Raw genomic sequence first — 25948 nt, forward strand, 5'->3', positions numbered from 1 at the left:
ACATGGAATCTGCCGGTGACTTGATCTTGGACTTCCCAGTCTCCAGAACTGTGAGAAATACATTTCTGTTTATAATCCAGCCAGGCTAGGGTGTTTTGTCACAGCAGCCTGAATGGATTAAGACATATGAGGAAGCTGAGTGACAGAGAAATTAACTTGCTAGGGTTATAAATGACAAAGCTAGAATCTGTTGATCTCTCTTCCCATTTTGTACTCCTTCCCTCCATCCAATCATTTATCTTCTCATCCATCCATTCTTCTAATCATCCATTTCCCCACCCATCCCTCTCCCAATACACCCATCTATGTCTTCATCCATCCATCCATCCATCCATCCACCCATCCACCCATCCATCCATCCATCCAACCATCCATCCATCCACCCATCCATCCATCCATCCACCCATCCATCCATCCAACCATCCATCCATCCAACCATCCATCCATCCATCCACCCATCCAACCATCCATCCATCCATCCACCCATCCATCCATTCATCCATCCTTTCACCCCCTAATAAACACTCATCATGTGCCAGATTCCCCAGGCATATGACATCTGCTGTGCAAGAAGGAAAGTCAGGGACAAGAAGGCATAAGACAGACACATTGGCATGTTGCTTAGCTTAAGATATTTATTCAATGGTCTCACAGTTGGTCTCAGTGGCTGAGCAAAGGGGTAGAGCAGGGTAGGGGCACAGTGACACAGTGCATCCTTCAGTTACTGCAGCCTCCAGGGGAATCAGGTCCTGAAGTCCTCATTCCTGGATGACTGGATGACTGATCAGTCGTGACTGCAAGAGACAGACACTTAGCATTTCCTCTTGCAGACGGAGCACCCATCCCAACTGTCCCCTTCCCATGAGGACCCAGGTGCCCCTGCCCCAAGGAGCCTGGCTTTCATGCTACGCCCCTCACCATGGGTAGAAGTCTGGCGCTCTCCAGCTCTCCACTCCTGTCTTCCCCTGAGAGCCACGCCCATCATTGTTCTGGTCCCCATCAAAGTTTCCGCAGGCGCCACACAGCTTCCCAGCATGCTCATCGCTGACCATCACAGCCAGCTGCCCGTCAGTGGTAAGCCACACGCGGACTCCTGCCTTCTGCTGGACTAGCACGGAGCCATCGGGATTCTGACTCACGGACACAGATGTTAACACCTGGGCTGGGAGATCCACTCGGAGGCCATTCACCTGGGGGAGAGGGGCAGGGACACAGAGGTGAGGCCAGAGCCACAGAATAGCTGGGCTGGTACCAGGATGGAGGCCCCAAGCAAGATAACAAGTTCGACGGGCAAAAGCAGAGAGGCAGGTGCTGAGAGAAATGATGACCTGGGGAGGAGCATATATAAGATGGTTGGAGATCTGGACGGATGGATAGAAGGACAGAGAGTGGATGGAGGGAGAGATGGATCTGTGGATAAATAGGCATGCACACAACATTCCAAGGTCGGCCAGGGCGGAGAGGAAGCACTTCGAACCAGACAGACAAACAATCAAACTTCAGTGTAATTCCGTCTGGTTCTAGCTTTCAAACTAAAAGAATGCTTAAGGATGTCCTGTAAGTTACTAGTCGCCTAAAATGGCAACTTGATGCCTTATTTTTTCAGTGCTGATGTCTGAAGACAAGTAATAGCCTAGCAAGTATAATAACCATGTGAGAAAATTCTTGTTTCTCTATCATAGGCTGTGGACTCAGTAACCTTGGTAACCTTGTGAGTTTTTTCCTTTAAATAACTTGTCTGTTTTCATTGAAGCGTTAATCCTTCTAAAGTTAGACTCCCTAGCTAATCTTCTTTGAAAGTAGGGTTCTTTTTTCCTAAATGCTTTTGTATCTGAGTCTTCCTCTGCCAGATGATTGGAGAGATAAGGAGATAGATAGGTAGATAGATCTGAAAACATGGATGGATGGGTGGGTGGATGGATGGATGGATGGGTGGGTGGACAGACGGACAGGTGGGTGGATGGATGGATGGATGGATGGATGGATGGATGGGTGGGTGGATGGATGGATGGATGGGTGGATGGATGGATGGGTGGGTGGATGGGTGGGTGGGTGGGTGGATGGATGGATGGATGGGTGGATGGATGGATGGGTGGATGGATGGGTGGGTGGATGGGTGGGTGGGTGGATGGATGGATGGGTGGATGGATGGGTGGGTGGATGGATGGGTGGGTGGGTGGGTGGATGGATGGATGGATGGGTGGATGGATGGGTGGGTGGATGGATGGATGGGTGGATGGATGGGTGGGTGGATGGATGGGTGGGTGGATGGGTGGATGGGTGGGTGGATGGATGGATGGATGGGTGGGTGGATGGATGGGTGGGTGGATGGGTGGATGGGTGGGTGGATGGATGGATGGATGGGTGGATGGATGGGTGGGTGGATGGGTGGGTGGGTGGGTGGATGGATGGGTGGATGGATGGGTGGGTGGATGGATGGGTGGGTGGATGGGTGGATGGATGGATGGGTGGGTGGAATAAAGGACGGAAGGAAGAAGGGAGGAGAGAGAGAGGGGGGAAAAAGGAAAGAGAGGTGGAAGAATAGATGGCTGGAAGGATGGAGAGAAGAAGGAAGGATGGATGCAGTAAAGGATAGCTGGAAAAGTGGATGGAGAATTTCACCAGGCTGCAAGCTTGGAAAGAGCTGAGTCGGAGTCATCTGTGTTACCTAGCACACAGCCTGGCGCAGAGGGAACAGGGATGAAATGCATTCACAAAACCGAACTTTTCCTGGGTACCCTTTAGGCACCAGACCCTGATCTGGGTCCTGGGGACAAGGTGATGACCAAGACGGACAGGATCCCTGTCCACCTGAGGATCATACTCTACTGATGGCTGCTTCCAGCAGGGCTGAGTCTGGGACCATCCCCACACAGTGGTGGGAGGATGAAGAGCATCCACTGGGGGAGGAGTGTGCGGAGCATTGGCTGTATCTTCCCACGGGACCCAGAAGACACCCGTGGATGTCTCTGCAATCAAGCAATAGATCAGGAAAATAGAGACACGCTCATCTGGGGACGTCAGTGCAGCCTGACATCTGTGTTTGGGTCTTGGGCTCTACCACACAGGCCATGGCTCATTGCACTGATTCGGCATCAGCCCTCAGGGAGGCCAAACAATTCTCTCTCTCAGAAATTTGGAACTGGGGTGGTGAGAACCATGGGGATTGTCAAATGCAAAGCAGTTGTAAGTGACACGAAGTCAAGGGGCAGAAGAGAGGGGGCACTGGCTGGCGTGGACTCATGAGGCAAACAATGAAAGGCCTGAGGAGGTCTCTAAGAGAAAGCTGGAGGACAGTTGAGGGAAGGGTCAAGTGGCCTGGAATTGACAGAGGCCAGGGGAAGTTCCCACAGAGCACTGCACTTGGAATCCATGTTGGTCTCCATGTCCACACAGTCAGCACCAGCACCCCGTTCCCATCAAACGGTTAAGAGCGTGGGTGCTGGTGGGTTCAAAGCCTGGATCTCCTAGGCACTCTCTGAGTGACTTGAGAAAATGGCTTCACCGTCTTGGGCCCTAGATTTCCCTCCCTGTAACATGGGGACAATAACAGCCCCTGTCCTGTGGGTATATTGTGGGGAGTCACCAGCCTTGAGTGTGACTGGCAAAGAGCCTGGCAAAGCCTAAGACTCCAGTAGTTGTGGGCTGTGGTTGCCGGCCTCCAAAATGGCCCCCAACGATCCCACCTCTCCTCCCACACTGGGTGGAGTTTGGTCTGCATGACTAACAGGATAAGGAACAAAGGATGGGATGTCACTTCTGAGATTGCAGGATATGAAGACTTCTGTCTCGGGGGCGCTCTCTCTTTGGGTCACTCACTTTGGGGGAAGCCACGTTGCGAGCAGCCCATGTAGAGAGGCCCACGTGGCGAGCAACTGAAGCCTCCTGTCAACACGCATGTGAGCGAGTTTGGAAGTGGAACCGCCAGCCCCAGCCCCAAGCAAGTCTTCCGGACCCGCAGCCCAACTCAAGAGCTTGGTTGCAACCTCACGAGAGCCCCCAAGTCAGAACCCCTTGTGTTCCTGACCCTCAAAAACGGTGTGAGAGAATGTGTGTAGTTTTAAGCTGCTAAGTTTTGGGGTAATTTGTTAGGCATCAATAAATACTGAATACATCAGTTATTATTAATACTCATATTGTTGTTGAAGTGGTCAGCTGTTGCTTTTGCTCATCCAGCATCTACAGCACTCTCATCTGGTCGGAGAACTTCCCTCTGACATTCCCGTGGGTGCCCAGCAGCCTCCCACTCTCAGCCCAGCAACATGCTGGGTGTGTGTGCGGAAAAGCGTTCACACAGCAGGCCTGAGGCCGCTGTCCTGAGAAAGGCTGCTGGCAACGCCGGCCCTTGGCTGAGATCTGGGAACCCGGATTGTTCATACGATCAGTATGGTTTACGCTGAACGCCTGCTTTCCTTCCGGAGTCTGAAATTTCGGTATGCCGGAGGCAGAGGGTGCCCACGGGACCAGCCCCCCACGAGAACCCTGGGCGCTGAGTCTCTAATGAGCTTCCCCGGCAGAGAGTCCACACGTTTTGTCACAACTTACTGTGGGAGGCGTTAAGCACGTCCTGGGTGACTCCATGGGGAGAGGGCTTGGAAGCCTTACCTGGTCTCCCTGTACTTTTTCCTGCTGCTGATTCTCCTCTGTTTCCTTCCAGTGTAATAAATCTTACCCAAAGCATGATGATACGCTCAGTCCTGCGAGTCCTCTTAGTGAGTCACTGAACCCTGGGGCAGTCTTGGGGATGGTCAGCATTCCATCCCTAAGGTCACAGGGATTTGCTCCACAGGTGGGTATGTGACCCAAACTAGCCCAGTCAGAAATAATCCTGGGGCTTTGGTTGGACCACTTCCTGCTGAGGTAGCTAAGTGGCAGGATGGGGCAGCTGGGGGTTGTCTCTGTCCCTGTGAGGGGAAAGCCTGTCTGAGAATGAAGCTGATTGGGTGAACAGCAAGTCTAAAAGATAGAGGTACAAATCCAGATAATACTGCCAGGGCACCTGGATCCAGCCATTCCTGAGGCTCCATCCTTGGATTTTTCTAGTTATGTGGGCCAATAAATTCATTTTTGTTTAAGGCAATCTGAATTTGGTTTTCTTCCACCTGCAACCAATAGAGTCTTGATTAATACTAATATCAAAACTAGTAAGTTACTTGAGTGTGTTTTTGCTCCTCAACAACTCAGCCAGAACAGAGGGACTAAGCTGGAGATATTGAGACAAATACAAATCCAGAGACCAAACTGCAGAGATCTGGATCACAAAAACAGACAGCAAGCCAGACAGGCAGCCAGGAAGGCAGGGACACTGCAACGGGAAGAACAAAGCCCAGAGGAGACAGCCCCCTGTGCCCAGGCTTACCCACACGCCGTTGTTTGGGGTCACAGTCACCAGCCCGTCCTGGAAGAAGATGTGGGCCTGGCCTACAGCTTTATCTTTGCCATGGCAGGGCCAGACGCCAGCGAGCACACGGTACCAGGGGACGGTCGCCCGTAGTCCCGGGCAGCGGGAAGAGACCTCATAAACGCCGGAGGAGCCGATGGCACTGCGGGCCCCGTCGAAGGTGGTGAGGTTGGCACCCACGGAGAGGGAACAGAGACCCTGGCGGACCCAGCAGTCTCGGACGCCACTCTGAACATCACACACGCGGCCTAGCAGGCAGCCGGCCGCCTGACACGTCAGGCCGGCGCTGGCGGAACAGGAACAGCGCTCGCTGCAGTCTGAGCTCAGCAGGGAGGAGTTCACCTGCGCAAAGAAAGGGGCCGGGTGAGGGGGGCGTGGTGGCCTTCAACCCTCTGGAGCCACGCAGAGCGACTCGGCAGCGACTCCCGATAGGAAACCTTCTCGCACGGCCAGAGTGGTGAGGGCTGTGCTGGGGAGGCCCAGGGGATTGTGGGAGCCCAGAGGAGACACCTAACCCAGCCTCAGGGATCAAGGAGGGCTTCCTGGAGGCGGTGAGATTGGAAAGAAGGAGCAGAAGTTTGGCATCTCCTTCCCGAGAAATCCTGGACTGCCAGACCCTCCAGCCCACCTCTTTGCCATGAATAAAACTGGGCCAAATGAGGATGGGGTGTGGTTAGCTACCTTTCCTTGATTTGAGAAATATGCTTTTGAAGAAGTGGGACGCGTCGCAGTTCAGAGGGTGTGCCCAAGGCTGCTGGGGTGTGAACCCCCATCACTCCTGGCTAATGCGGAGCCTAGGGCTGACTTCCCTTTGTCACACTTTCCTGATCCGTAAAACGGGGAAAATAACAACAGTACCCATCTCATAGGACTGTCGTGATTATGAAGGGAATTAACATCTGTAACCAACTGGGTGCCTGGGAAGAGCTCAAAAAATAACAACAAAAAAAGTCAACTATTAACTTGCAATTCACATTATTACACGATTGTTAGCTGAGCTAACGCTGCGCTGTTGTAACTTGCTATTCTTTTTACTGAGCGTGATGAATGTGGAGGGCGAGGCCCAGTGCCCAGCGGGTGCATTTCATGCACAGCCACACCCGGTCCTCAGACACTTACGGCCCAAGATGAGGTAAAGGCGGCTCAGGGAGGGGACTGTAATAGGCCGAATGATGCCCCCTCCCAAGATATAGGTCCCAATGCCTGCAACCAGTACATGTCACCCTATACGGAAAAAGGGTGATTATAGATGTGATTAAATTAAAAATCTTGAGATGGAGAGATTATCCTGGATTATCTGGGTGGGCCTTAAATGCAGCCACATGTATCTTTATAAGGGGGAGGCAGAGAGAAATTTTACGTCACACAGATGAGGAGGGGAATGTCACACGGAAGCAGAAACTAGAGTGATGCGGCCACAAGCCAAGGAATGCCGGCAGCCACCAGAAGCTGGGAGAGGCAAGGAATGGCTTCTCCCCTAGAGCCCCTAGAAGGAGTGGGGCCCTGCGGACACCTTGATTTTGGCCCAGTGATACTGATTTCTGACGTCTGGCCTCCAGAACTGTGGGAGAATAAATTGCTCGTTTTAAGCCACACAGTTGATGATCATCTGTCACAGCAGCCGCAGGAATCTAATACGGGGACATGCCCAGCGTTGAGCCACAGGTAGGAAATGGTGGCAGCTCCTCTGTCCTCCCCTTGAGGGGGTCACACAGCAGCTCCGAGTCCCCGCTAAGCTCCTCCACCCTCCCTGCCCACCTCCAGCCCCGGCTCACCGGCAGGTATCGGCCAGCATGGGTGCAGCCGCAGTCCTGGATGGGGATGCAGACACCGTCGGACAGCAGGAAGCGGTCGTCGCACTCACAGCCCTCAAAGCAGCGGCTGGTGCAGCCCGTGAGGCCAGAGAGGGCGGCGCAGGAGCCCCGGCAGGAGCGCGTGCAGACGGAGTAGTGGCTGTGTGCGGGGCACTCGAGCGCTGCAGGGAGAGGGGGCGGGTGGCGTCACACGGGCACCCACTAGTGAGTGGGCTGGCGGTGCTGGGGACAGAAGCCATGAAGACAGACGCAGGCCCTGCCCTACGGAGCTCATACCAGCGGACAGACAGTGACGTCCCAGCGTGATCAGGGCTGCACTGGGGACCTACAGACAGGGTGGTGAGGACCAGGATGGGGGAAGCACAAGCAGAGGGTTTGGGGCCGGAGTGGGGCAAAACAGGGAGCTGTGAGGACCGGCGGTGGGGGAGGCGGGCCCTGGGCTCTGGCTGAGCCATTGGTGGAGGGTTCGGCTGCCCAGAGATGAGGACCAGCATCCAGGAATAAGAGGATGAGATTTTGGGTGAAATGCCGGTGTCATATGGGGACACAGCAGGTGTGAGGGACCCTAAGGACACCAAGCGAAAGTGTCCAGGAGGCCACTGGACCCCTGAGGCTGGCAGTCAAGAGAGAGGTCAGAGCCGGAGACAGACAGTGTCCACTGTCAGCACTGAGGACAAATCTAAGGCTGTGGAGGTGGACGATGGCCCTGGACGTGGGTCCCACCCTGAGGACAGAGAAAGGGACACAGCCCTGCCCCGGGGGATGAGGGGCCACTGCCTTAGAGAGCCTGAGGGGACGCGGCCCCGCCATGGGGGTTTGAAGGAAACAGATACCCCTAACCAGGGGTCTCTGAGGGGAACAGCCCTGGGCTGGGGGTCTGAGGGGCTGCAGCCTTGTCCTGGAGGATCACAGGGGATGGTGGTCCCACTCTGGGGGGTCTGGGGGAGCCACAGACTCAGGCTCTGTGGTTGAGCCTCTGACCCACTGGACGCGCCCTCCCGGGTCCCCACAGAAAGGGTCCAGGATGAGCCCTGAGGAAGAGCTGCATTGGAGGGTTCAGGACAGCGGGCCCCTGAAAGGGGTCTGAGAAGGGCCAGTCAGCAGGCCAGAGGGCGCCCCCCCAAGCCTGCTCTGGAGTCCCCTGAGGGCCCAGGGACACTCACGGCAGAAGCTGTCTGTCCTCCAGGACGTCACGGCACCGCCGGCCGCCTGGCAGGCCGCAGTGTAGGCTGCCATGCTGCTGCACAGGAAGGCCCTGTCACCCTTGTGGGCGCACAGGTCGTACACGCACTGGCGGAAGTACTCGGAGGGGCTCAGCTCGGCATGGCAGCCCGCGAAGGGGCCCTCGGGGTCCCGGAGGCGCCCGCAGGCCTCGGTGCTCTCGTAGGCTGCCGTCTCCTGGGCCAGGCACACGGGGCAGCCCTGCGGCCCGCAGCCCTCGCCGCAGCCCTGGAGGGAGCTGGGTGCCCGCCATGCGGCTCCGAAGGCCTCCACGCTGGGGGCCACGGTGCCACTGGGCAGGACAAAGTCGTCGCTCCAGTTGCCATTGAAGTTCCCACAGAGGCCGCAGAGCCGGCCGCGGAAGGGGCTGGGGACGGATATGAGGATGTGGGCATCGCCATCAAAGAGAAGTCGCAGCCCCTTGGTCGTCTGCAGAACCATGTTCCGGCCCTCGGCGGTCACCCGCACGGCGCCCACAGCCACAGGCAGGGTCACGGCCTCGCCGTCCACAGTGACCTGGGTGACAGGGTTAGGAGGCGGTCAGGACTCACAGGACCACAGGTAAGGTAGTCCCCTCAGATTCTCAGGGTGGAGCTGTGTCCCTCTCAGTCCCCTTGGGGTGGGGCCATGTCCCTCTCAAACCCCCAGGGTGGGCCATGTCCCCACAGACTCCCCAGGGCAGGGCTGTGTCCTCCTCAGATCCCCAGGACAGATCTGTGTCCCTCTCAGTCCCCTTGGGGTGGGGTCACATCTCCCTCAAAATCCCCAGGGTGGCGGGTTACCCCTTCAGACCTTCAGGGCAGGGCCATGTCCACCTACCTGCGGCCCCTGAGTCAGGCCCACAACCTGGTCAGCCACGATAACCAGCAGGCGTTGGGGATCTCCGGCCTCATTCTTCTCAAGCATGATGGCAAAGTCCTCGTCTCCAGGCTGCGGGTGGCAGACTTGGGCCAAGACGTAGGAGCAGGAGCCATGCAGGTCATAGACACGTCCATCGAGGGTGACGTAGTGGATGCCCCCATTGGCCAGGCAGCGGCCACAGCCTGTAGGGTGACAGGCCTGGACACCGTCCTCTATCCGGCACTCCTCGTAGGGCCTGCAGGCCGCGCCCTCCTGGCAGCTGACGAGGCCGCCCTGTCCGCACTCACAGCGCCGCTCGCACTCAGGGCCTGGGTAGAAGGCCTCGCCCAGCGGGTAGTAGCGGCCGTTGTACAGGCAGCCACACTGGCCCACAGGCACGCAGCTGTCACCGCTGAGCACGAAGCCGGCATCGCAGACGCAGCCCTCACGGCAGGTCGGCTCACAGTCCTCAGGCACCGAGAGGCTGGGGCAGCTCACAGGGCAGGAGTTCCCGCAGAGCTCGTAGTGGCTGTGGGCAGGGCACTGGACGTCTGTGGGGACAAGATGGGAATGAGCCAGGCAGGAGTGAGGGTGGGGGACAGGGGGAGGCACGCTGCGAGAACCTGCCTAGTGAATCTGTATGTTCTGCCTGAAAATACTCCATGAGTGAGTGTGCCCAGGGATCTGAGCCGGGTATCTGATCCCCTACATGTGCCAGGGGGTTTAGGGTGGGAGCTGGGTACCAGGTCTCTCTGGCCAGGCTGCGTGTCAATCGGATGGAGCGTTTCTAAAGATCAAGTGACTGAATGGGCGAATTTGACCATGTGTATCTGACCAAGAGATGCAGGATTAAAACCAGCTGTGTCCGAATCTGACTGGGGTATGAGGCTGGATATATCTTGGGGTATGAACCTGTCTGAGTGTGCCCGGCTGTGGACGTCTGACCTGGAGCCTCTGACAGGGTCTGCGTCAGTGTGTGACTCTGACCCTGTGTATCTCATAGATGCAGCCGACAGGATAAATCTAACAGAGGAGATCAGCCTAAATGGACCTGCTGGGACCATCTGACCATGAACCGGTATGTATCGGCCTGCGGCTAAGTCAGGGTCATGATTCTACCTGGGCACCTCTGCCCAGGTGTGTCTCAGTGCAAATCTAACCAGAGGAGTCCCCGTCTGAGGTTATCGGACCAATTCTATCTGACCCTCTGTATTTCACTGTGTGACAGTCTAGGGGCATAGGGCTAGGTGTGACTCACCAGGTCTCTCTGAACAGGGGTACCTGACAGAATCTAGTTGACCAGGGCCATCTCGCTGTGTACCTGTGACAGGGTTAGCCGCCCCAGCCCAGGATCTCTGAGCCGCATGAATCCCCAACAGCGGACTGGACCCAGGGTTTCTGACCCAGTGTATCCCAGTGTGTCCCACTGCATACTATGTGACCTGGTGTATTTCAGTGTGAGAACGCAAAGGTGTTTCTTTGACAGGAGACGTCTGGCTCACGGGATGCAGGGTGGTGACTAAGCCCCACGGAGCGGGAGCAGGCTCTTGTCTCAGAGTCCCGGGAAGGGGGCGGCGGGGACCCCCCAGTGTGCGGACCGTGCATGCACGCATCGGTACTCACGACAGAAGTCCGGCCGCCTCCACTCGCCGAGCTGGGCCCCAGCGGCCTGGCAGAGGGCCACGTAGGCGGCCACCGCGGGGCAGAGGGCCCCGGGATGGCCCTGAGCCTGGCAGGCGTCCAGCAAGCAGGCCTGGAAGTACTCCGCGGGCGGCACGAGGGAGTGGCAGGGCGCCAGCGGGCCGTCAGTGGCCGAGATCACGCCGCAGGCGTCGGGACCGCCGAAGGGCTTCTGCTCCTCGGGCGTGCAGGGCTCCGGGCACGGCCCGGGCACGCACTCCCCGCAGCCCGCGGCGCCGCCCACCTGCCAGCCGCTCGGGTCCCCGCCCACCGCCGTCAGGTCGTCGGCGGGGTCCCGGTTGTAGTTCCCGCACAGGCCGCAGAGGGCGCCCGCGTAGGCCGAAGACACGCGCAGGCGCACGTTGCTGTCCCCGTCGAAAGCCAGCGAGAGCCCGGCGGCCGCGGTCACCACCACGTCCGCGCCGCTCACGTACGCGCTCAGGCGCGAGTCCGGCTGGAAGGGCAGCGCCACGAACTCGCCGTCCACCTGCGGGCGCGGGGGTGGGGCTGGGGGTAGTGATCGGCGGGGACACCGGCTCGAATCCGGGCTCCACTACCTCCCGGGGTGGGCGGCGGAGGGGAGATGGAACCCTGAGCACGTGACCTCCGCCCTTGTAATAATAATAGCAGTAATAATAATAATGAGCATCTATAGACACAGAGTCACTGGCTCCTCACTGTACCCTCTGAAGCAGGCGCTTTTCTCAGACCCATTTGACAGAGGAATAAACTAAAGCTCAGAGATGGGGAAGCCGCTGCTCCAAGCCACCGAGCTCCAAGGCCTGTACTCTGAACCCCTGCATCATGCCCGCGCTAACCTGTGAAAGGTAATCAGGGCAATGGCAGACCCCTCCCTGTCCCAGGCAACCCCAGGGCCAGCACGTGCTCCTGCCTGGCCCACAGACCCCTCACCTGCAGCTTCCGGGGCCACTGGGCGCTGAGGGTCAGCCTGTGGCCGTAGATGTGCAGGGTGACGCTTCGGGTGTAGCTGACAGCCTGGCTGCCCCGGTGCTCATTGGTTACAGTGACCGTGAAGTTCTCAGCTCCCGCGGGGGGTGCGTGGCAGGGTGCACTCAGCAGGTACTCGCAGCTGCCCTGGAAGTCGAATCGGTGCCCGTCCAGGGTGGTGTAATGGGGGTCGCCCCAGGCCTGACATTCAGCTGTGCTGACAGGCTGGCAGCCATACTGGCCCGAGGGCAGCAGGGCACACTGTTCACCTAGCCCACAGCTGGCAGGCTTGCAGACCAGCGAGCCACCGCCAGGCCCGCAGTGGCACCACTGGGAGCAAGTGGCATCCGCCCAGAACTCGCTGCCTGCCTCGTGGTAGGCGCCGTTGGCCCAGCAGCCGCAGCCGCCATCCAGGGGAACGCAGCGGTCGGCACTGAACACGAAGCCCGAGTCACACTGGCAGCCCTCGGTGCAGGGGCCCTCACACAGGGCTGTGGTGGTGGGGGGCGTGGGGGACGGGCAGCTGGCCGGGCAGGGTGGGCCACAGAGCTCGTAGTGGCTGTTCTCAGGGCAGGGCATCACTGCAGGTGGATGAAGGAGTGGAGGGAGAGAAAGAGAGAGAATGGTGTCAGGGGGTGGGGTCTGACCATAGGGTGGGAGGAGCCAGAGAGAGAGACTAAGAGGGACAGACTGAGTGGGTGGGGGGGCGCCCGGAAGGACTGGATTGAAACCCCAGCAGCCCCACAGGGACAGGACCCGGCCCCCAACTCCTGCTCCGCTCCCCTGATACTCACTGCAGTCAGTCTGCTCCCTCCAGTCCTTGATGACAATTCCAGCGGCCTGGCAGGCGGCAGCATAGGCAGCCAGAGCCTGGCACAGGATGTCATAGACCCCACCGCCCAGGCAGACATCCAGAACGCAGCCCTTGAAGAAGGTCTCCGGGGTCACGTGGGCATGGCAGGCGGCGAAGGGGCCTCCTGAGCCAGGGGCCAGGGGGCCACAGAAGCCAGGGCCCTCGTATAGGTCCAGCTGGTCCTCGGGACATGTCGGGCAGGACCCCTGACATTCGTGCCAGCAGAGTGGGTCCCAGTCTGGGACTCTCCAGCTGCCGCCCCAGACGGGTATCGAGGGAGCCAGCGTGCCGTTGGGGAAGGCTTGGTCATTGCTGGGGTTGCGGTCCATGTTCCCGCAGAGCCCACACACTGCGCTGTCATAGCTACTGGGCAGCGTCACCTCCACTCGCCAATCCCAGTCATAGGTGACCGTCAGCCCAAAGTCAGTTGTCAGCACCGCTTTTGATGCGCCCTGGGTCACCGAGAGGCGCCCACCAGCCACGGAGACAGGCAACGCTGTTAGCACACCGTTCACCTGGGGGAAGGGAGGAAAGGAGGCAAAAAGAGGTCACTCAAGGTGGAAAGGCCCCTGCTCTTGTCCTGCCATGGCTGGGAGCTGCCAAGGCCTTCCTTACCACTGATGGTTGTATAGCCATTTGACAAACATAAACATGTGCTCTAGTCCAGGACTTGGGGGCTGAGACCTCACACTGCTTCTTTTTCTGGTTCTCTCTCTCTCTTTTTAAATTTTATGTTATTTTATTTTTTTGAGGGAGACTGGCCCTGAGCTAACATCCGTGCCCATCTTCCTCTACTTTATATGTGGGACACCTGTCACAGCATGGCTTGATAAGTGGTGCATAGGTCCATACCCGGGATCTGAACCGGCAAACCCTGGGCCACCAAAGCAGAGTGCATGAACTTAGCCTCTCACTTTTTTTTTGTGAGGAAGATTGGCCCTGAGCTAACATCTGTTGCCAATCTTCCTCTTTTTTTGCTTTCCTTCTCTCCAAAGCCCCAGTACATAGTTGTGTATTCTAGTTGCAAGTCATTCTAGTTCCTCCATGTGGGAAGCTGCCACGGCGTGGCTTGAGGGGCGGTGCACAGGTCCACGCCTGGGATCTGAACTGGTGAACCCCGGGCCACCAAAGTGGAGCGCTGAAACTTAACCACTGGGTGGGGCCGGCCTGCTGGCGCAGCGGTTAAGTTCGCACGTTCCGCTTCTCAGCGGCCCGGGGTTCGCTGCTTCGGATCCCGGGTGCGGACACGGCACCGCTTGGCATGCCATGCTGTGGTAGGCATCCCACATATAAAGTAGAGGAAGATGGGCACGGATGTTAGCTCAGGGCCAGGCTTCCTCAGCAAAAAGAGGAGGATTGGCAGATGTTAGCTCAGGGCTGATCTTCCTCAAAAAAAAAAACACAAAACTTAACTACTGGGCCACAGGGCTGGCCCTCTGGGTGTCTCTCTTGATCTCTGTCTCCCTCTGTCTCTCTCTGGGTCTCCCTCTCTCGTGCACTCTCTCCCTCTGTCTGCATCTGTGTGTGTGGACTTACTTTCTGGGTCTCTCTTGATCTCGGCCCATCTCTCTGGCTCTTTCCCTGTGTCTCTCTCACTCACTTCCTCCCTCCCTCCTCGTTCCCTATGTATCCCTGAGGGTCTGGACATCTCTTCCTCTCCTCACCATCATTTAGTGAGCGCCCCCTTGTTGTTCCACACCTCACTCTCTTCCTGTGAGCTGCCATTGATTTGCATCTCCATGACCCTGGGCAGGAAGAAGGGCCCGTGTCTCTTTCTCTCTCTCTCTCTCTCTCCACCTCCCGGAATTTTGCTCCACGTCGGAGCCTCTGGGCCTCTCATTTGTTTCCTCACAAACATTCACGGGGGGCGGGGGGGGGGCTCACCCGGTCAGCCAGGCCCTTGACAGACGCTGCCTCCCTGCGGGGCAGGGCCTGCGGATCCCACTTTCACCGATGAGGAGGCCCACCACGTAAAGTCATGTGCCCAACATCACACGGCTCAGGAGAGCCTGGATTCAAACTCAGGTCTCCACAAAGGCAAATTCTGAAGTGCTATGGTCAAGCCCTTAGCAAAGGCCTAGGTTCGCTTAATTCCCAACAGAGGGGTGATGTTTTTGCTGTAATTATTGTTGTTTTTGCTGCCCTTTTGTTTCAGGCCTAGACAAAGACAGAGCGCATTGAGCTCCTAACTATGGCCGGCAAAACCCCTCCTGGGTGGGGGGTGAGGGGGGCTCAGGGGACCATTCCACGGGACTCACCCGGACTTTGCCGATCTCGCCTTTGTGGATGGAGATGTTGGTGCCGAGGGCAGCCACAGTGACTAGCCTCACGTAGGATACAGCGGGGTTGCCCCGGTTCTCATTCTTGGTGGTGACGGTGAAGGGTGGCAGGCCCTGGGCGCTGACCCCAGGGCAGTCGGTGGTCACCAGTACGTAGTTGCAGGTGCCCTGGAAGTCAAAGTTCCGGCCATCGAAGGAGTGGTAGTGTGGGTCACCCCACAGCCAGCACGTGACCTCATATTTGGGCACGCAAATGGCCTGGCCATCCTTCTCCTGGCATGTCTCCTGTGGCCGACAGTTCACATCTTGGCATGGGTCTGGGGGTGGAGGAGACAGGACTTTGAGGGGCTGCCCAGCAGAAGGCCGGCTGCTCCCCAGCATCTGCGTCAGTCTGTGCCAGGGATACTGGCTCTGAGGGCTGCCAGATTCCAGGGTCCTCACTCTGAATCCCAGACCCCCTGCAGTTTGCTGTTTCTGAGACCAGGCCCTGGGGGGCCCCATGTTTGAAATTCACACCCTGTGGAGGACTGTGTCTAAGACCCCATCAAAGGTCCCCACATTGAAGACCCACGCTCCCAGGTCCTTCCAGCCAGAACCTGGGCCTAGAGGCCCTGCATCAGCACCCAGCCTCGGGGTCCCCTTGCTTGAAATCTCAGCCCCAGGGAACCCAGGTCTGAGACCAGAGCCCCAGGGGTCCGCACCTCTATGATGCCAGCCCAGAGGGCATCCCTGAGGGCATCCACAGCCCCAGAATTCTCTGTGCTCTAGACCTGGGCCCCGGGTTTCCCAAGCCTGAGCTCCCAGCCTCCCGGGGGCCACCACATCTGACACCCAGGTCCTGGAAGTCTCTGTGCCCAAGACCAAGGTGCTGGAGGAACTTTCTGGCAAGAACCTAACCCCAGAAGTCCCAACACTGGAGACCCTGACCCTGAGGACTCCGTATCTTAAGTCTCACGGCCACGTAAGACTCCAACGCCGGGATTACTGCATCGGAGACCCTGCCTTGGGGATCTCATTTCTGCCCTAACTTCGAGGGTCGCTTTCTCCACAACTCTGTTCCTGGGGCCACTCTATCAGTGACTGCAATGTTTGAAACCCCTACGTCCAAGACCCCAGCCTTAAAACTCCCTCCTCTCCTCCGGTGCTGTTTTTCTGTTGCTTGCCTCTGAGCTCCAAACCCACTCATAGTTCGGCTTGGTCAGTAGAGGGCGCTGGAGAGTCACTGCAGGAGGAAGGGACTCCCAGGGCCTCTGCTCCCTGGCTCCTGCTGGCCCATGGGGCGTGGGGCACTGGGACACCCACTCCCTGAGGTCCACCGGCCCCAGCTGGCTTCCCAGTGAGTCACTCGGGCGCCCTGCCGGGCGGCTTCTCAGTGAGCTTCGCCAGCACCCCAGTGGGGGTTTCCCCAGCACCAGCTCCAGCCTGCACAACCTCTCTGCCTCCAGGGAGATGGGCCTCTCAGCCGTGGGGTGGGGCCCCTCTTCCCAATTCCCTCCTTCCTTGGGGGCTCTGCTGTAGCCCGAGGGGCAGCGGCTGCTCCCTGCATCTGCTTTTCTTGTGTCCTGTCACATTCTTTTTACCCCTTTGTAGATAATCCTCTATTTCAAGTAAAGAATTTTTTCTATTAAACTTTCCTTACTCAAGCTACTGTGTGGTTTCTGTCTCCTGGTTGGACCCTGACCGGTGTACCCCCAACCCTTGGAGTCCCTCTTATCCTGCCCCTCGGCTCAGAGGGTCTCAGTCCCCCACCTCTCAGTCCTGGAGGTCCCCTTCACTTATCCTAATAAGGGAATTAATTATTCTCTGCCTTTCACCCTAAGAAACCAGTTCTGGGGGGCGGCTCTGTGTCTTTGACTTAATCTGGGGGGTCCCATGTCTGAGACTGATCCCCTATTGAGGAGGGCCCTGTATCCAAGACCCTGGCCTTGGCGGGGTCTCTGCCTGAGACCTCAGAACTCTGCTTTCTGCTCCTGTCCTGGGGGTCCCAGTCTCCCTACCCCTTGGGATGGCGTCTGAAGCCCCGAGCCTATTCCCACACACCAGTGGTCAGCAAACGATGGCACCGAGGCTGCCTCTTATAAGTTTCATCAGAGCCACGCTCCCTCACTTACACAGCCTATGCTGATTTCATGCCACGATGGCAGAGCTGAGTAGTTGTGACCGAGACCATACGGCCTGCAAGTGTAAATATTTATCATCTGGCCCTTTAGAGAAAAAATTTGCCTGACCCTGCCTTATGCTGAGGGTCTCTGACATCTGCCCTGAGGCCTGGATTCCACTATAAGGGTCGCTGCCTCCCAGCCCAGGGGTCCCCAGGTCTGAGACCTCAATCCTCCCGTCATGAAGATCCAGTCACGCCACCCTCAGCTCCACAGTCCCTGTCCTCTGTTGCCAGCCACCCAGGCCCCCTGCCCCAGCCCAGCACCTTTGGTGACGCAGCTCAAGACGCCTTTCAATGGCTCGCACACCTGCCCCGGCTTGCAGCTGTGGGCCTGGCACACCATGCTTCCTCCAGCGTGGCATGTACACTGCTGCCGGCAGCTGTCGATGAGCACCGTCTGCCCTGGCTGTGGGGACAGAGGGCACAGCCATCAGGGTGGGAGCTGACGCCAGCATCTCCAGTGTCCCAGGCACAGAGGGGTTGGGAGGACATGAAAGGGACATCTTTCAGCAGAGTGGCCCCTTGTCTTTGAAACTAAGGCACGGGACGGCCTTGGGGTCCAATTCACTCATTCATTCATTCACTTTCATTCATTTACTCATTCCTTTATCCAAAATATCGATGAAACACGTGCTGTATAGGAGAAAGAGTGCTCTGGAGCAGACGGCCGGGTCTGAGGCCTGCTTCTGCTATTTCCAAACTATATCTCTCTGCACAGATGACTTAACCTCTTTATGCCTCAGTTTCACCATCTGTACATTGCGGATAATAACAGCTCCTACCTAGGAAAGTATACTTGAGCCCATAAGACGTACAAAGTACAGGTGAAATGAAAAAGGATTTCCTGTAAACAGTCCAGACTGGGGAGGAGACGGAGGCAGAAATGAAACAAGACTGGGAAAATGATGATTATTTTCAAAGCTGAGTGACAGGGACGTGGAAGTTTATTATACTGTTCTCTTGACTTTTGCACACTTAAGAATTTCCATAATAAAAAGTGTATATATATAATGCAATATATATGTATATTGCAATGCGTATATATCTACACGTAGGTATATGGTATTGTCTCTATATATGTAATGCATATATCTTGTACGTATAACGCTTGAAGCAGCAGCCAGCACATGGTAAGTGCCATCTCCCTATTTGCTGTTATTACTATTATTATTCTGATGAGGAGAACAGCAGAGGGTCCCTGCCCTCAGGGAGCCCACAGCCCTTTGAGGGAGACCGACCTTAGACACACACTCAGATCAGAGGAAAAGGCGTAACCGAGAGGGTGGCAGAGAGAAGCACAGGGAGGGAGCCGCTGGTGTAACGGAGAAGAGTCTGGACCTGGGTTACAAAGCCAAAACTTGACCTGGGAGCCAGGGAGGGCTTAAGGTTGCATGACCCGTGGTCATATTTAGAAAGGTCTTTCCCACTGCTGGGGGGACGGTGGACCCGAGGGAGCCAGGTGGAAGACGACAAATGAGACCACGGTGGGGCCTTGGGGTGGGTGGGAGAGACATGCGGGAGGCCAGTGGACAAGGCTGTGGGGCCGATGGGCTGTGGGAGGGGGGTCCAGGATGAGGATGGCTGGGTCCCTACCTCGTAGTAGGCACCGTTGTGGTAGCAGCCGCATTCCTGGATGGGCACGCAGGTCTGGCCATTGTTGAGGAAGCCAGGGTCACACTGGCAGCCTTCAGCACAGCTATCCGGACACTGTGAGGGGGCACTGAGGGCCGCGCAGCCCACGGAGCAGGTGTCTGCACAGACCTCATAGTGGCTGTTGGGAGGGCACGGCAGCGCTGCAAACAGGGGGTGCCAGTCAGAGCCCCCAGAAGGGAGGGGCTGCAGGGCCTGACCTTCCCCTCTCCCTGCCCCCGAGTGTCCCCTGCTGTCTGCCCCTCACTCACGACAGAAAGATTCGGTCCTCCAGGGCTTGACATGGCCTCCAGCCGCCTGGCAAGCGCTCACATAGGCGTGAATGTTGTTGCATAGGATGCTCTCGTCCCCGCCACCCAGGCAGAGATCAAAGACACAATCTTCCAAGGGACCCTGGGGATCCAGGAGCTTGTGGCAGGCAGCCAGCGGCCCAGTGGGGCTGGCGAGGAGCCCACAGAACTTCTCCTGCTTGTACTTGTCCTGCAGCTCGGGTTTACACGTGCCTGGGTCACAGTCCTCCTCACAGGGGGGCGGTGGCACACAGGGAGAGTCGGGCACCTTCTCCTCCCAGGAGTTGCCGAAATCTTTGGGGTCACTCGCCTGCGAGCCGTCGGGCTTCTGGAAGTCATCCTTGGGGTCGCCGTTGTAGTCCCCGCACAGGCCGCACAGCTGCCTATGGTAGTTGCCGGGGACGGTGACCCGCACATTGTACACAAGGTCGTAGGCCACACGCAGGCCAAAGTCAGTCTCGATTATGACGTCAGAGCCGTGCTTGGAGGCGCGGACCCGGCCCTGGTCCAGCACCACGGGCAGCTTCATGTCCACACCGTTCACCTGGGAGGGGGGAGATGGTGCACGTCAAGAGGGCAGACCCAGTGCAAGCGCCTGCCTGACACTCAACATCTGTGTGACCCCACCTCTCCTGGCCTTAGTTTCCATAACTGTAAAATGGGCATAATAATAAGATATTGTAGTGGGTTGAATGGTGGTCCCCAAAAGATATGTTCACCAGAACCTCAGAATATGACCTTATTTGGAATAAGGGTCTTTGTGGATATAATTAGATCTCCAGATGCGATCACCCTGGATTAAGGTGGCCCCTACATCCAACGACAAGGGTCCTTATAGGAGCCAGAAGAGAAGACACAGAGACACACAGAGGAGACAAAGACACGGATGGGAGTGATGTGGCCACAAGCCGAGGAACCCCTGGAGCCACCAGAAGCTGGAAGAGGCAGGAAGCATGCTCCCCAAGGGCCTGCAGTGCTTGCTGAACTTTGATTTTGGACTTCCGGCCTCCACAACTGTGAGAAAATAAATTCTGTCGTTTGAAGCCACCAAGTGTGCATTAACATGTCGCGGCGGCCACAGGAAACTAACACGGTACCCACCCGTTACTGGGGGGCTCAGTGATGCAGTCACTGACTCCAGGGCTGCCTGCCTGGGCTCAAAACAGCTCTGTCCCTGGTTCTCTCTGTGGCCTTGGGCGGGTGAGTCACCTCTCTGTGTTTCTGTTTCCCCAGCTCCTGAGTGGGAATGAGGTACCTACCCCAGGGAGCTATCGGGAGGGCGAGATAAGTTAAACTTTGTAAAATTCTCGGAAACGTGTATGGCACGGAATGAATGCACTGGGAGCCTTCCGCCATCATTATTAGCTACGATTGGAAGTTTTTATTTCGAGGAGTTAATGGGTGCTAAGGGTTTTCGCTTTAAGCATCAGTGGGTGGAAAAGTCAGGCTAAATTCCTGGGGAAATGAACTTCTTGGCTCCATGACCCAAGACCCAGTGGTTTCAGCTGAAGGCTGCTGGGCACCCACACAGCCTTATCAATGCCCCCCTGATGAACACGCTCGCTCGGCCTTCTTGAACGCAGACACGATGAGTGTCAGATTCTTTTGGAAGTGTGAGGACTCAGAGGAGAAGGCAGGAGAAAGACATGCTCCTGTCTGAACCTCCTAAAGGCACAGTCAACTGCCATACAGCCCAAGAAGGAACGGGGAGTGGTTAAGGACAAGTGACTTAACCTCTGTGCCTCAGTTTCCTCATCTGTAAAGTGGGGATAATAATAGTTTCCACCTCATAGAGATGCTGAGGGATTCAGTGGGAGGCAAATAACAAGAACACCAACAACTCCTATGTACTGAGAGCCAACTATATGTCAGGCGCTGTTCCAGGAGCTTGCACGACATCAGGGACGATATATATTAAAGCATCTAATGCATGTTCGTTGGGTAGTGAGCACCTGAAAAAATCAGCTATTTATCAGCATCCTCATCGTCAATTCTGTTACTAGTACAACGGCCACGTGCCTGCATTTTAGTGGGTTCGCTGGAGAAATCCCTCTAGTGTAAGTGAAATGCCAGTTTCCACATGAGACCAAATCCTTCTCTGTCGGCAAAGCACCATGGAGAGCGCCCAGGGTCCAGGGCGCCTTCTCCTGGCACGCCGTTCTGGCTTCAAGTCCTGCCTCACCTGGGGAACTTTGGGCCAATGAAGGGACCTCCTCCTCTAAAACATAAAGCCAGTCATGGTACTTCCGGCTTCTGTTGTGAGGATAAAATGATGCCATGGATGTGAAGTGCCAACAAGGTCTGGGGTCAGCCGTGTAAAAACTGTGGCTGCCATTGTCGCTGTTGGTATGGTTGTTAAGGGGTGATGGGGTCACCCATAGATTGTCCTCTGTCCTTGAACCTTTCCTATCCCTGAACTTTCCCAACCTCTGATTGCATCACTGGCTGGGAGACCAGGGGGGTGGCTGGAGCAGGAGCCAGGTGGAGAGGAAGATGGAGTGGAAGGGAAAGGGGGTAGGAGAGATGTTCAGAGGACAGCTGAGGGGCAGGGAAAGGGGACACTGAGGAGCAGAGAGAGGGGGAAACTGAGCCACATGGGAGCAGGTCCCAGGTCCTCAAGGCCGCCTTCCTCCTTGGCCCCCCACTCTGCACTCTGACCGGCACCTCCTCTCCTGGGGACCCCATGCCTCCCACATCCGCTCCGAGCTCCATGCCCCCTGCCCCTGGGCTGAGTGCTGCCCGTGTCCGACCCACAGATCGCCGTCTGTCCCAGGCCCATCCCCTTCCTGTTCTGCCCCTGAGCTCACCTTGACCTTCCACTGATTCTGCTCCAGCCGCAGGGTGAAGTTAGCCACCTGGACAGTGATGGCCTTGGTCACACTGACTTTCCCGTTGCCCCAGGCCACATTCTCCTGCAGGACGGCAAACTGGTGCAGGCCAGGCCGGGTCCCGCAGGTCCGAGCCAGCGCGTACACACAGGTGCCCATGAAGTCGAAGCGTTTGCCGTCGAAGGTGGTGTAATGGGGGTCTCCGGATGCCTGGCAGGTGGCAGAGCCCACAGCCACGCAGCCCAGGATGCCACCGGATGGCTGGCAGGCCTCGTGCGGGCCACAGGTGGAGGGCTCACAGGACACCAGGCCACCCTCCTGGCAGTGGCAAAGGGAATTGCAGTCCGGTCCTGGGTGGAAGCTCTGGCCTGGCGGGTGGTAGGCGCCCGCGTAGACGCAGCCGCAGGAGGGCAGGGCCACACAGGACTCACCACTGAGCGCGAAGCCCTCATCACACACGCATCCCTCGTGGCAGTCGGAGCCGCAGCCCCCGGGCACCGGGAGGTCTCCACAGGACAGTGGGCAGCCGGAGGCACACGCCTCGTAGTGGCTGTGGCGTGGGCAGTCCAGGGCTGCAGGGAGAGTGGCCGTCAGGACCAAGGTTCCCCACTCCCCGGCGACACAGCTCACCCCGCCCCCGCACACACGCGTGTGCACATGCTCACACACACACACGAGGGGCCCAGCTGTGAGAAGCCCCTCTGTTCAGCGGGGCCTGGGGAACAGATTACGTCATGGTTAACCCGATCTCCGTTTAACTCTGGTTTGGGGTTATCTGTAACGTCTTTAAAGACCTGATTCAAGCTGATAACAAGTTGTGGAGATGTGGTCCATGTTTTAAAATACAGACGCATGCATAGTGCGTGTGTGTGTCATCTATCTAGCGTATTTGTGAATGCGGCATTTTTCGCTTCCTCATTCTATCTCAGTAATACGTAGTCATAATAGCAATTCTATCGTACACTAAAATACTTAGCCAGTGTTGTAAAGAAAAGGAAAAATTCTCTGTTCCTCTCTCCAAACTCCAGTCACTCCAGACTATCAGACAGATGGTTTCCTCAAAAAAAAAAAAAAAACAAAAAAACAAAAACTGAACCCAATCAAGCCTCTCTATCTGCTATGTCCCATATGATAGGCACTGTGGCCACTTAAATGAAAGTTAATTAAAATGACATAAAATTGAAGATTTCGTTCCTCGGTCACACTAGCCCCACTTCAAGTGCTCAATAGCCCCATGTGAAGAGTGGCAACCACATGGGCCAGCTCAGAATAGGGCATTTCCACCATCACCAACATTGATGACAGCGCTGGTCTGGATCTAATATTCAGTTTACAAGAGAACCTAGGGGAGAGAGGGACAAGATAAGCAACACCACGAAGAAGCAACCAGCGAAATTCAGACAGCAGGAAATTCTGCAGGAGAAATGACCTGTTTTTGTCCCCAGAAATACACGGCATGAACAAAAGGGAGGGGTGGAGAGGGAGATAGATAGGCGATACGGCGGGGAGAGTAAAATAGATTGTGGAATCTAGACAGAAAGGATGTGGGTAGTCACGGTGAAATTCTTTCGACTTTTCTGTATATTTGAAAAATTTCATCATAATATGTTGGGGAAAAAAAAGGAAGGGGGCTCTTACAGGATAAAAGTGATTTAAGAAAAATCAGCCCAATGCAGTGTACGGACTTGGTCCGGATCCAGATTCAAAGAAACCGAAAAAACACATTTTTTGGGACAATTTGGGGAAATTCGAATCTAAGTTGGGTCTTAGATGATATTAAGGAGCTAGTGCTATTTTCCTTACTAGTAATAATAGTATGGTGGTCAAGGTTCTTCAAAGGCCTATCTGTTGGAGATGTTTATTGTAGTATTTACGGGAAAACTCATACGTCTAGAATTTGCTTTAAAATATTTCAGCAAAATAAAAAGAGAAAGGGGCAGTGGAAGAAGAGAAGAGAAACTGAGAATGAGAAAATATTCACAATCGTGGAAGCTGGTGCTGGGTGCGTGGGGTCAGGCCCCACGCCAGGCCCCCTCTGCCTGATGTCTGAGTCCTCGCAACCCACTCTTCTAGAACTTCCAAGAGGTGCAGGGGCAAGAGTCGTTTAAAGGAAATAAAGAGATTCTCAATTTCCACAGAGGCCACAGAATGTAGCAACGAACAGTGCAAATTCAGGAGTCAACCTGCCTGGGCCCAGATCGTGCTGCCCTGCTGTGTGACCTCAGGGAAGTAACTTAACATCTCTGTGGTTCCATTTCCTCATTTTGTAAACCAGGAACAGGAACGATCTCACCTCCCAGGGTGCTGGCGAGGATGAAATGAGAACCGTAAAGCCCTTAGAAGTGGCCCTGCCCAGTGGGAAGTGCGCCACCCGAGCACTAGCTGTAAGTACACCCACCCCTCCTGAAATGATCGGCCTGAGGATGCACCTGCCATGGAGCTGCCTCTCCCTCCCCACTGTCCCTTGTTCTTTTGGCCCTGAGCTAACATCTGTTGCCAATATTCCCCTTTTTTTTTTCTCCCCAAAGTCCCAGCACATAGCTGTGTATCCTAGTTGTAAATCATTTTAGTTCTTCTATGTGGGACGCCACCACAGCATGGCTTGATGAGCAGCGTGTAGGTCGGCGCCCAGGATCCAAACCCGTGAACCCCAGGCCACCGAAGTGGAGTGTGTGAACTTAACCACTACCCCCCCAGGCCAGCCTCCCCCTTTTTTCCCCGACTGTCCCTTTTGCAAATGTGGTTCTCCTGTTTTACAGAGAACAGCGCAGCCCCGACCCATCCCAGATCTTAACACGGTACGCTGCCCTAGGGCGTGACATGAAGGGACGATTTCAAATACTGCTGTAAGTGTGGAGACAAGGAATCACGAATCATTACTGGGTAACAATTCGGTTCCAACTCTGCTCCCGACAAAACAGAAGGAGGGCCTGAGTGAATCGGCTGCTCAGAGATCAGAAAAAGTAAGTTTTGTGGTGTCTCCTTGCGTGACCGACTTCCCTAAGACTTGAAAGGAGCTCAGAGGGTGGAGTGACGTTGCTCCACCAGAACTCCTTCCGCTGCCACCTGCTTATAAGAACATGTCTACAAAAATGAAAAATAGGATTACAATTGACGCTGAGTTCCATCCTCACAACATCCCTGAACTATTGGGGAAAATGCCCTATTCGCCTTACTAAGAGACGCCTCTCCAACACATTTCACCTTTTTAGGTTTAATATTTTTTATCAGTCGTGTACTCGGGATTCTTGCAATGATACCTCACTCCATGATTTTTTTTGATTAGCACTTAGAGTCTTATGGTCTCCTGAATTTCTAGAAATTACTGAATGTTGTTCACATATGTATATGTTTGTGGCAGAGAAGTATGATGGGGATTGTGACAGCCTGCTGATGGCCACCCCCGCCTCTGGGCTTGGCTGTGGTATTGGCTTCGGCCAAGGGGACATCAGCAAACGTGATGGTGATGGCCCAGCAGAGGCTGGAAGTGCCTGTCCACCGGGGCTTGTCTGCCCTTGTGGCTCTTCGGGAGCGGAGCGCACTGTGTGAAGGAGCCTGTGCTATCGGCTGGAAGACAAGACCAAGCAGAGTGGAGACGACCCATCTCGGCTGAGCTGCCCCAGACCAACCAGCCTGACAACTGCCAGATGCATCAGTCAGGCCACTGCAGACCATCCAGGCCCCCGTGGAGATGAGCCACGCTGGCCCAGACGAGGAGAACAGCCCAGCAGCCCACAGAACCATGAGAAATAACAAATACCTGCTGTTTTAATCCACTAAGCTTTGGGGATGTTTGTTACCCAGCAAAAACTAACTGTTGCAGTGATCAAAAAAAGAGAGTTTCAGGTATATACGTCTATTACATTAGATTCAATTCTATTGGAACTAAAAACCATTAGAACATCGGTTCGGGAGAGCAAGGATTTTTTTCCCTCCAGTGTATCCCCAGCACCTGGAATACAGGAGGTGTTCAACAAACAGTT

The 25948-nt window shown here is 56.0% G+C and overlaps 1 protein-coding gene and 1 long non-coding RNA gene across 2 annotated transcripts in view; one reads left to right on the forward strand and one right to left on the reverse strand.

Annotated features, from left to right (window-relative positions):
• Positions 1-615: 615 nt before the first annotated feature.
• FCGBP (Fc gamma binding protein) overlaps positions 616-25948 on the reverse strand; it is a 40948-nt gene continuing 15615 nt past the window's right edge. Inside the window, exons 7-20 of the mRNA XM_070632771.1 lie at positions 21945-22537; positions 19099-19681; positions 18791-18990; positions 17462-17603; positions 15016-15353; positions 12699-13272; positions 11869-12485; positions 10900-11443; positions 9256-9827; positions 8379-8952; positions 7177-7376; positions 5360-5743; positions 919-1190; positions 616-794 (exon numbers count right to left, since the gene is read on the reverse strand). Coding sequence (XP_070488872.1) covers positions 785-794; positions 919-1190; positions 5360-5743; positions 7177-7376; positions 8379-8952; positions 9256-9827; positions 10900-11443; positions 11869-12485; positions 12699-13272; positions 15016-15353; positions 17462-17603; positions 18791-18990; positions 19099-19681; positions 21945-22537 — 5603 coding nt within the window. The 3' untranslated portion in view covers positions 616-784. The remainder of the gene's footprint in view (positions 795-918; positions 1191-5359; positions 5744-7176; positions 7377-8378; positions 8953-9255; positions 9828-10899; positions 11444-11868; positions 12486-12698; positions 13273-15015; positions 15354-17461; positions 17604-18790; positions 18991-19098; positions 19682-21944; positions 22538-25948) is intronic.
• On the forward strand, positions 10278-11608 carry LOC139085458 (uncharacterized). The gene is made up of 2 exons (XR_011543763.1): positions 10278-10354; positions 10763-11608. It is a non-coding gene; the product is annotated as an uncharacterized lncRNA (long non-coding RNA).

The sequence above is a fragment of the Equus przewalskii genome, chromosome 9, assembly GCF_037783145.1.
Source record: "Equus przewalskii isolate Varuska chromosome 9, EquPr2, whole genome shotgun sequence".
Taxonomy (NCBI): domain Eukaryota; kingdom Metazoa; phylum Chordata; class Mammalia; order Perissodactyla; family Equidae; genus Equus; species Equus przewalskii.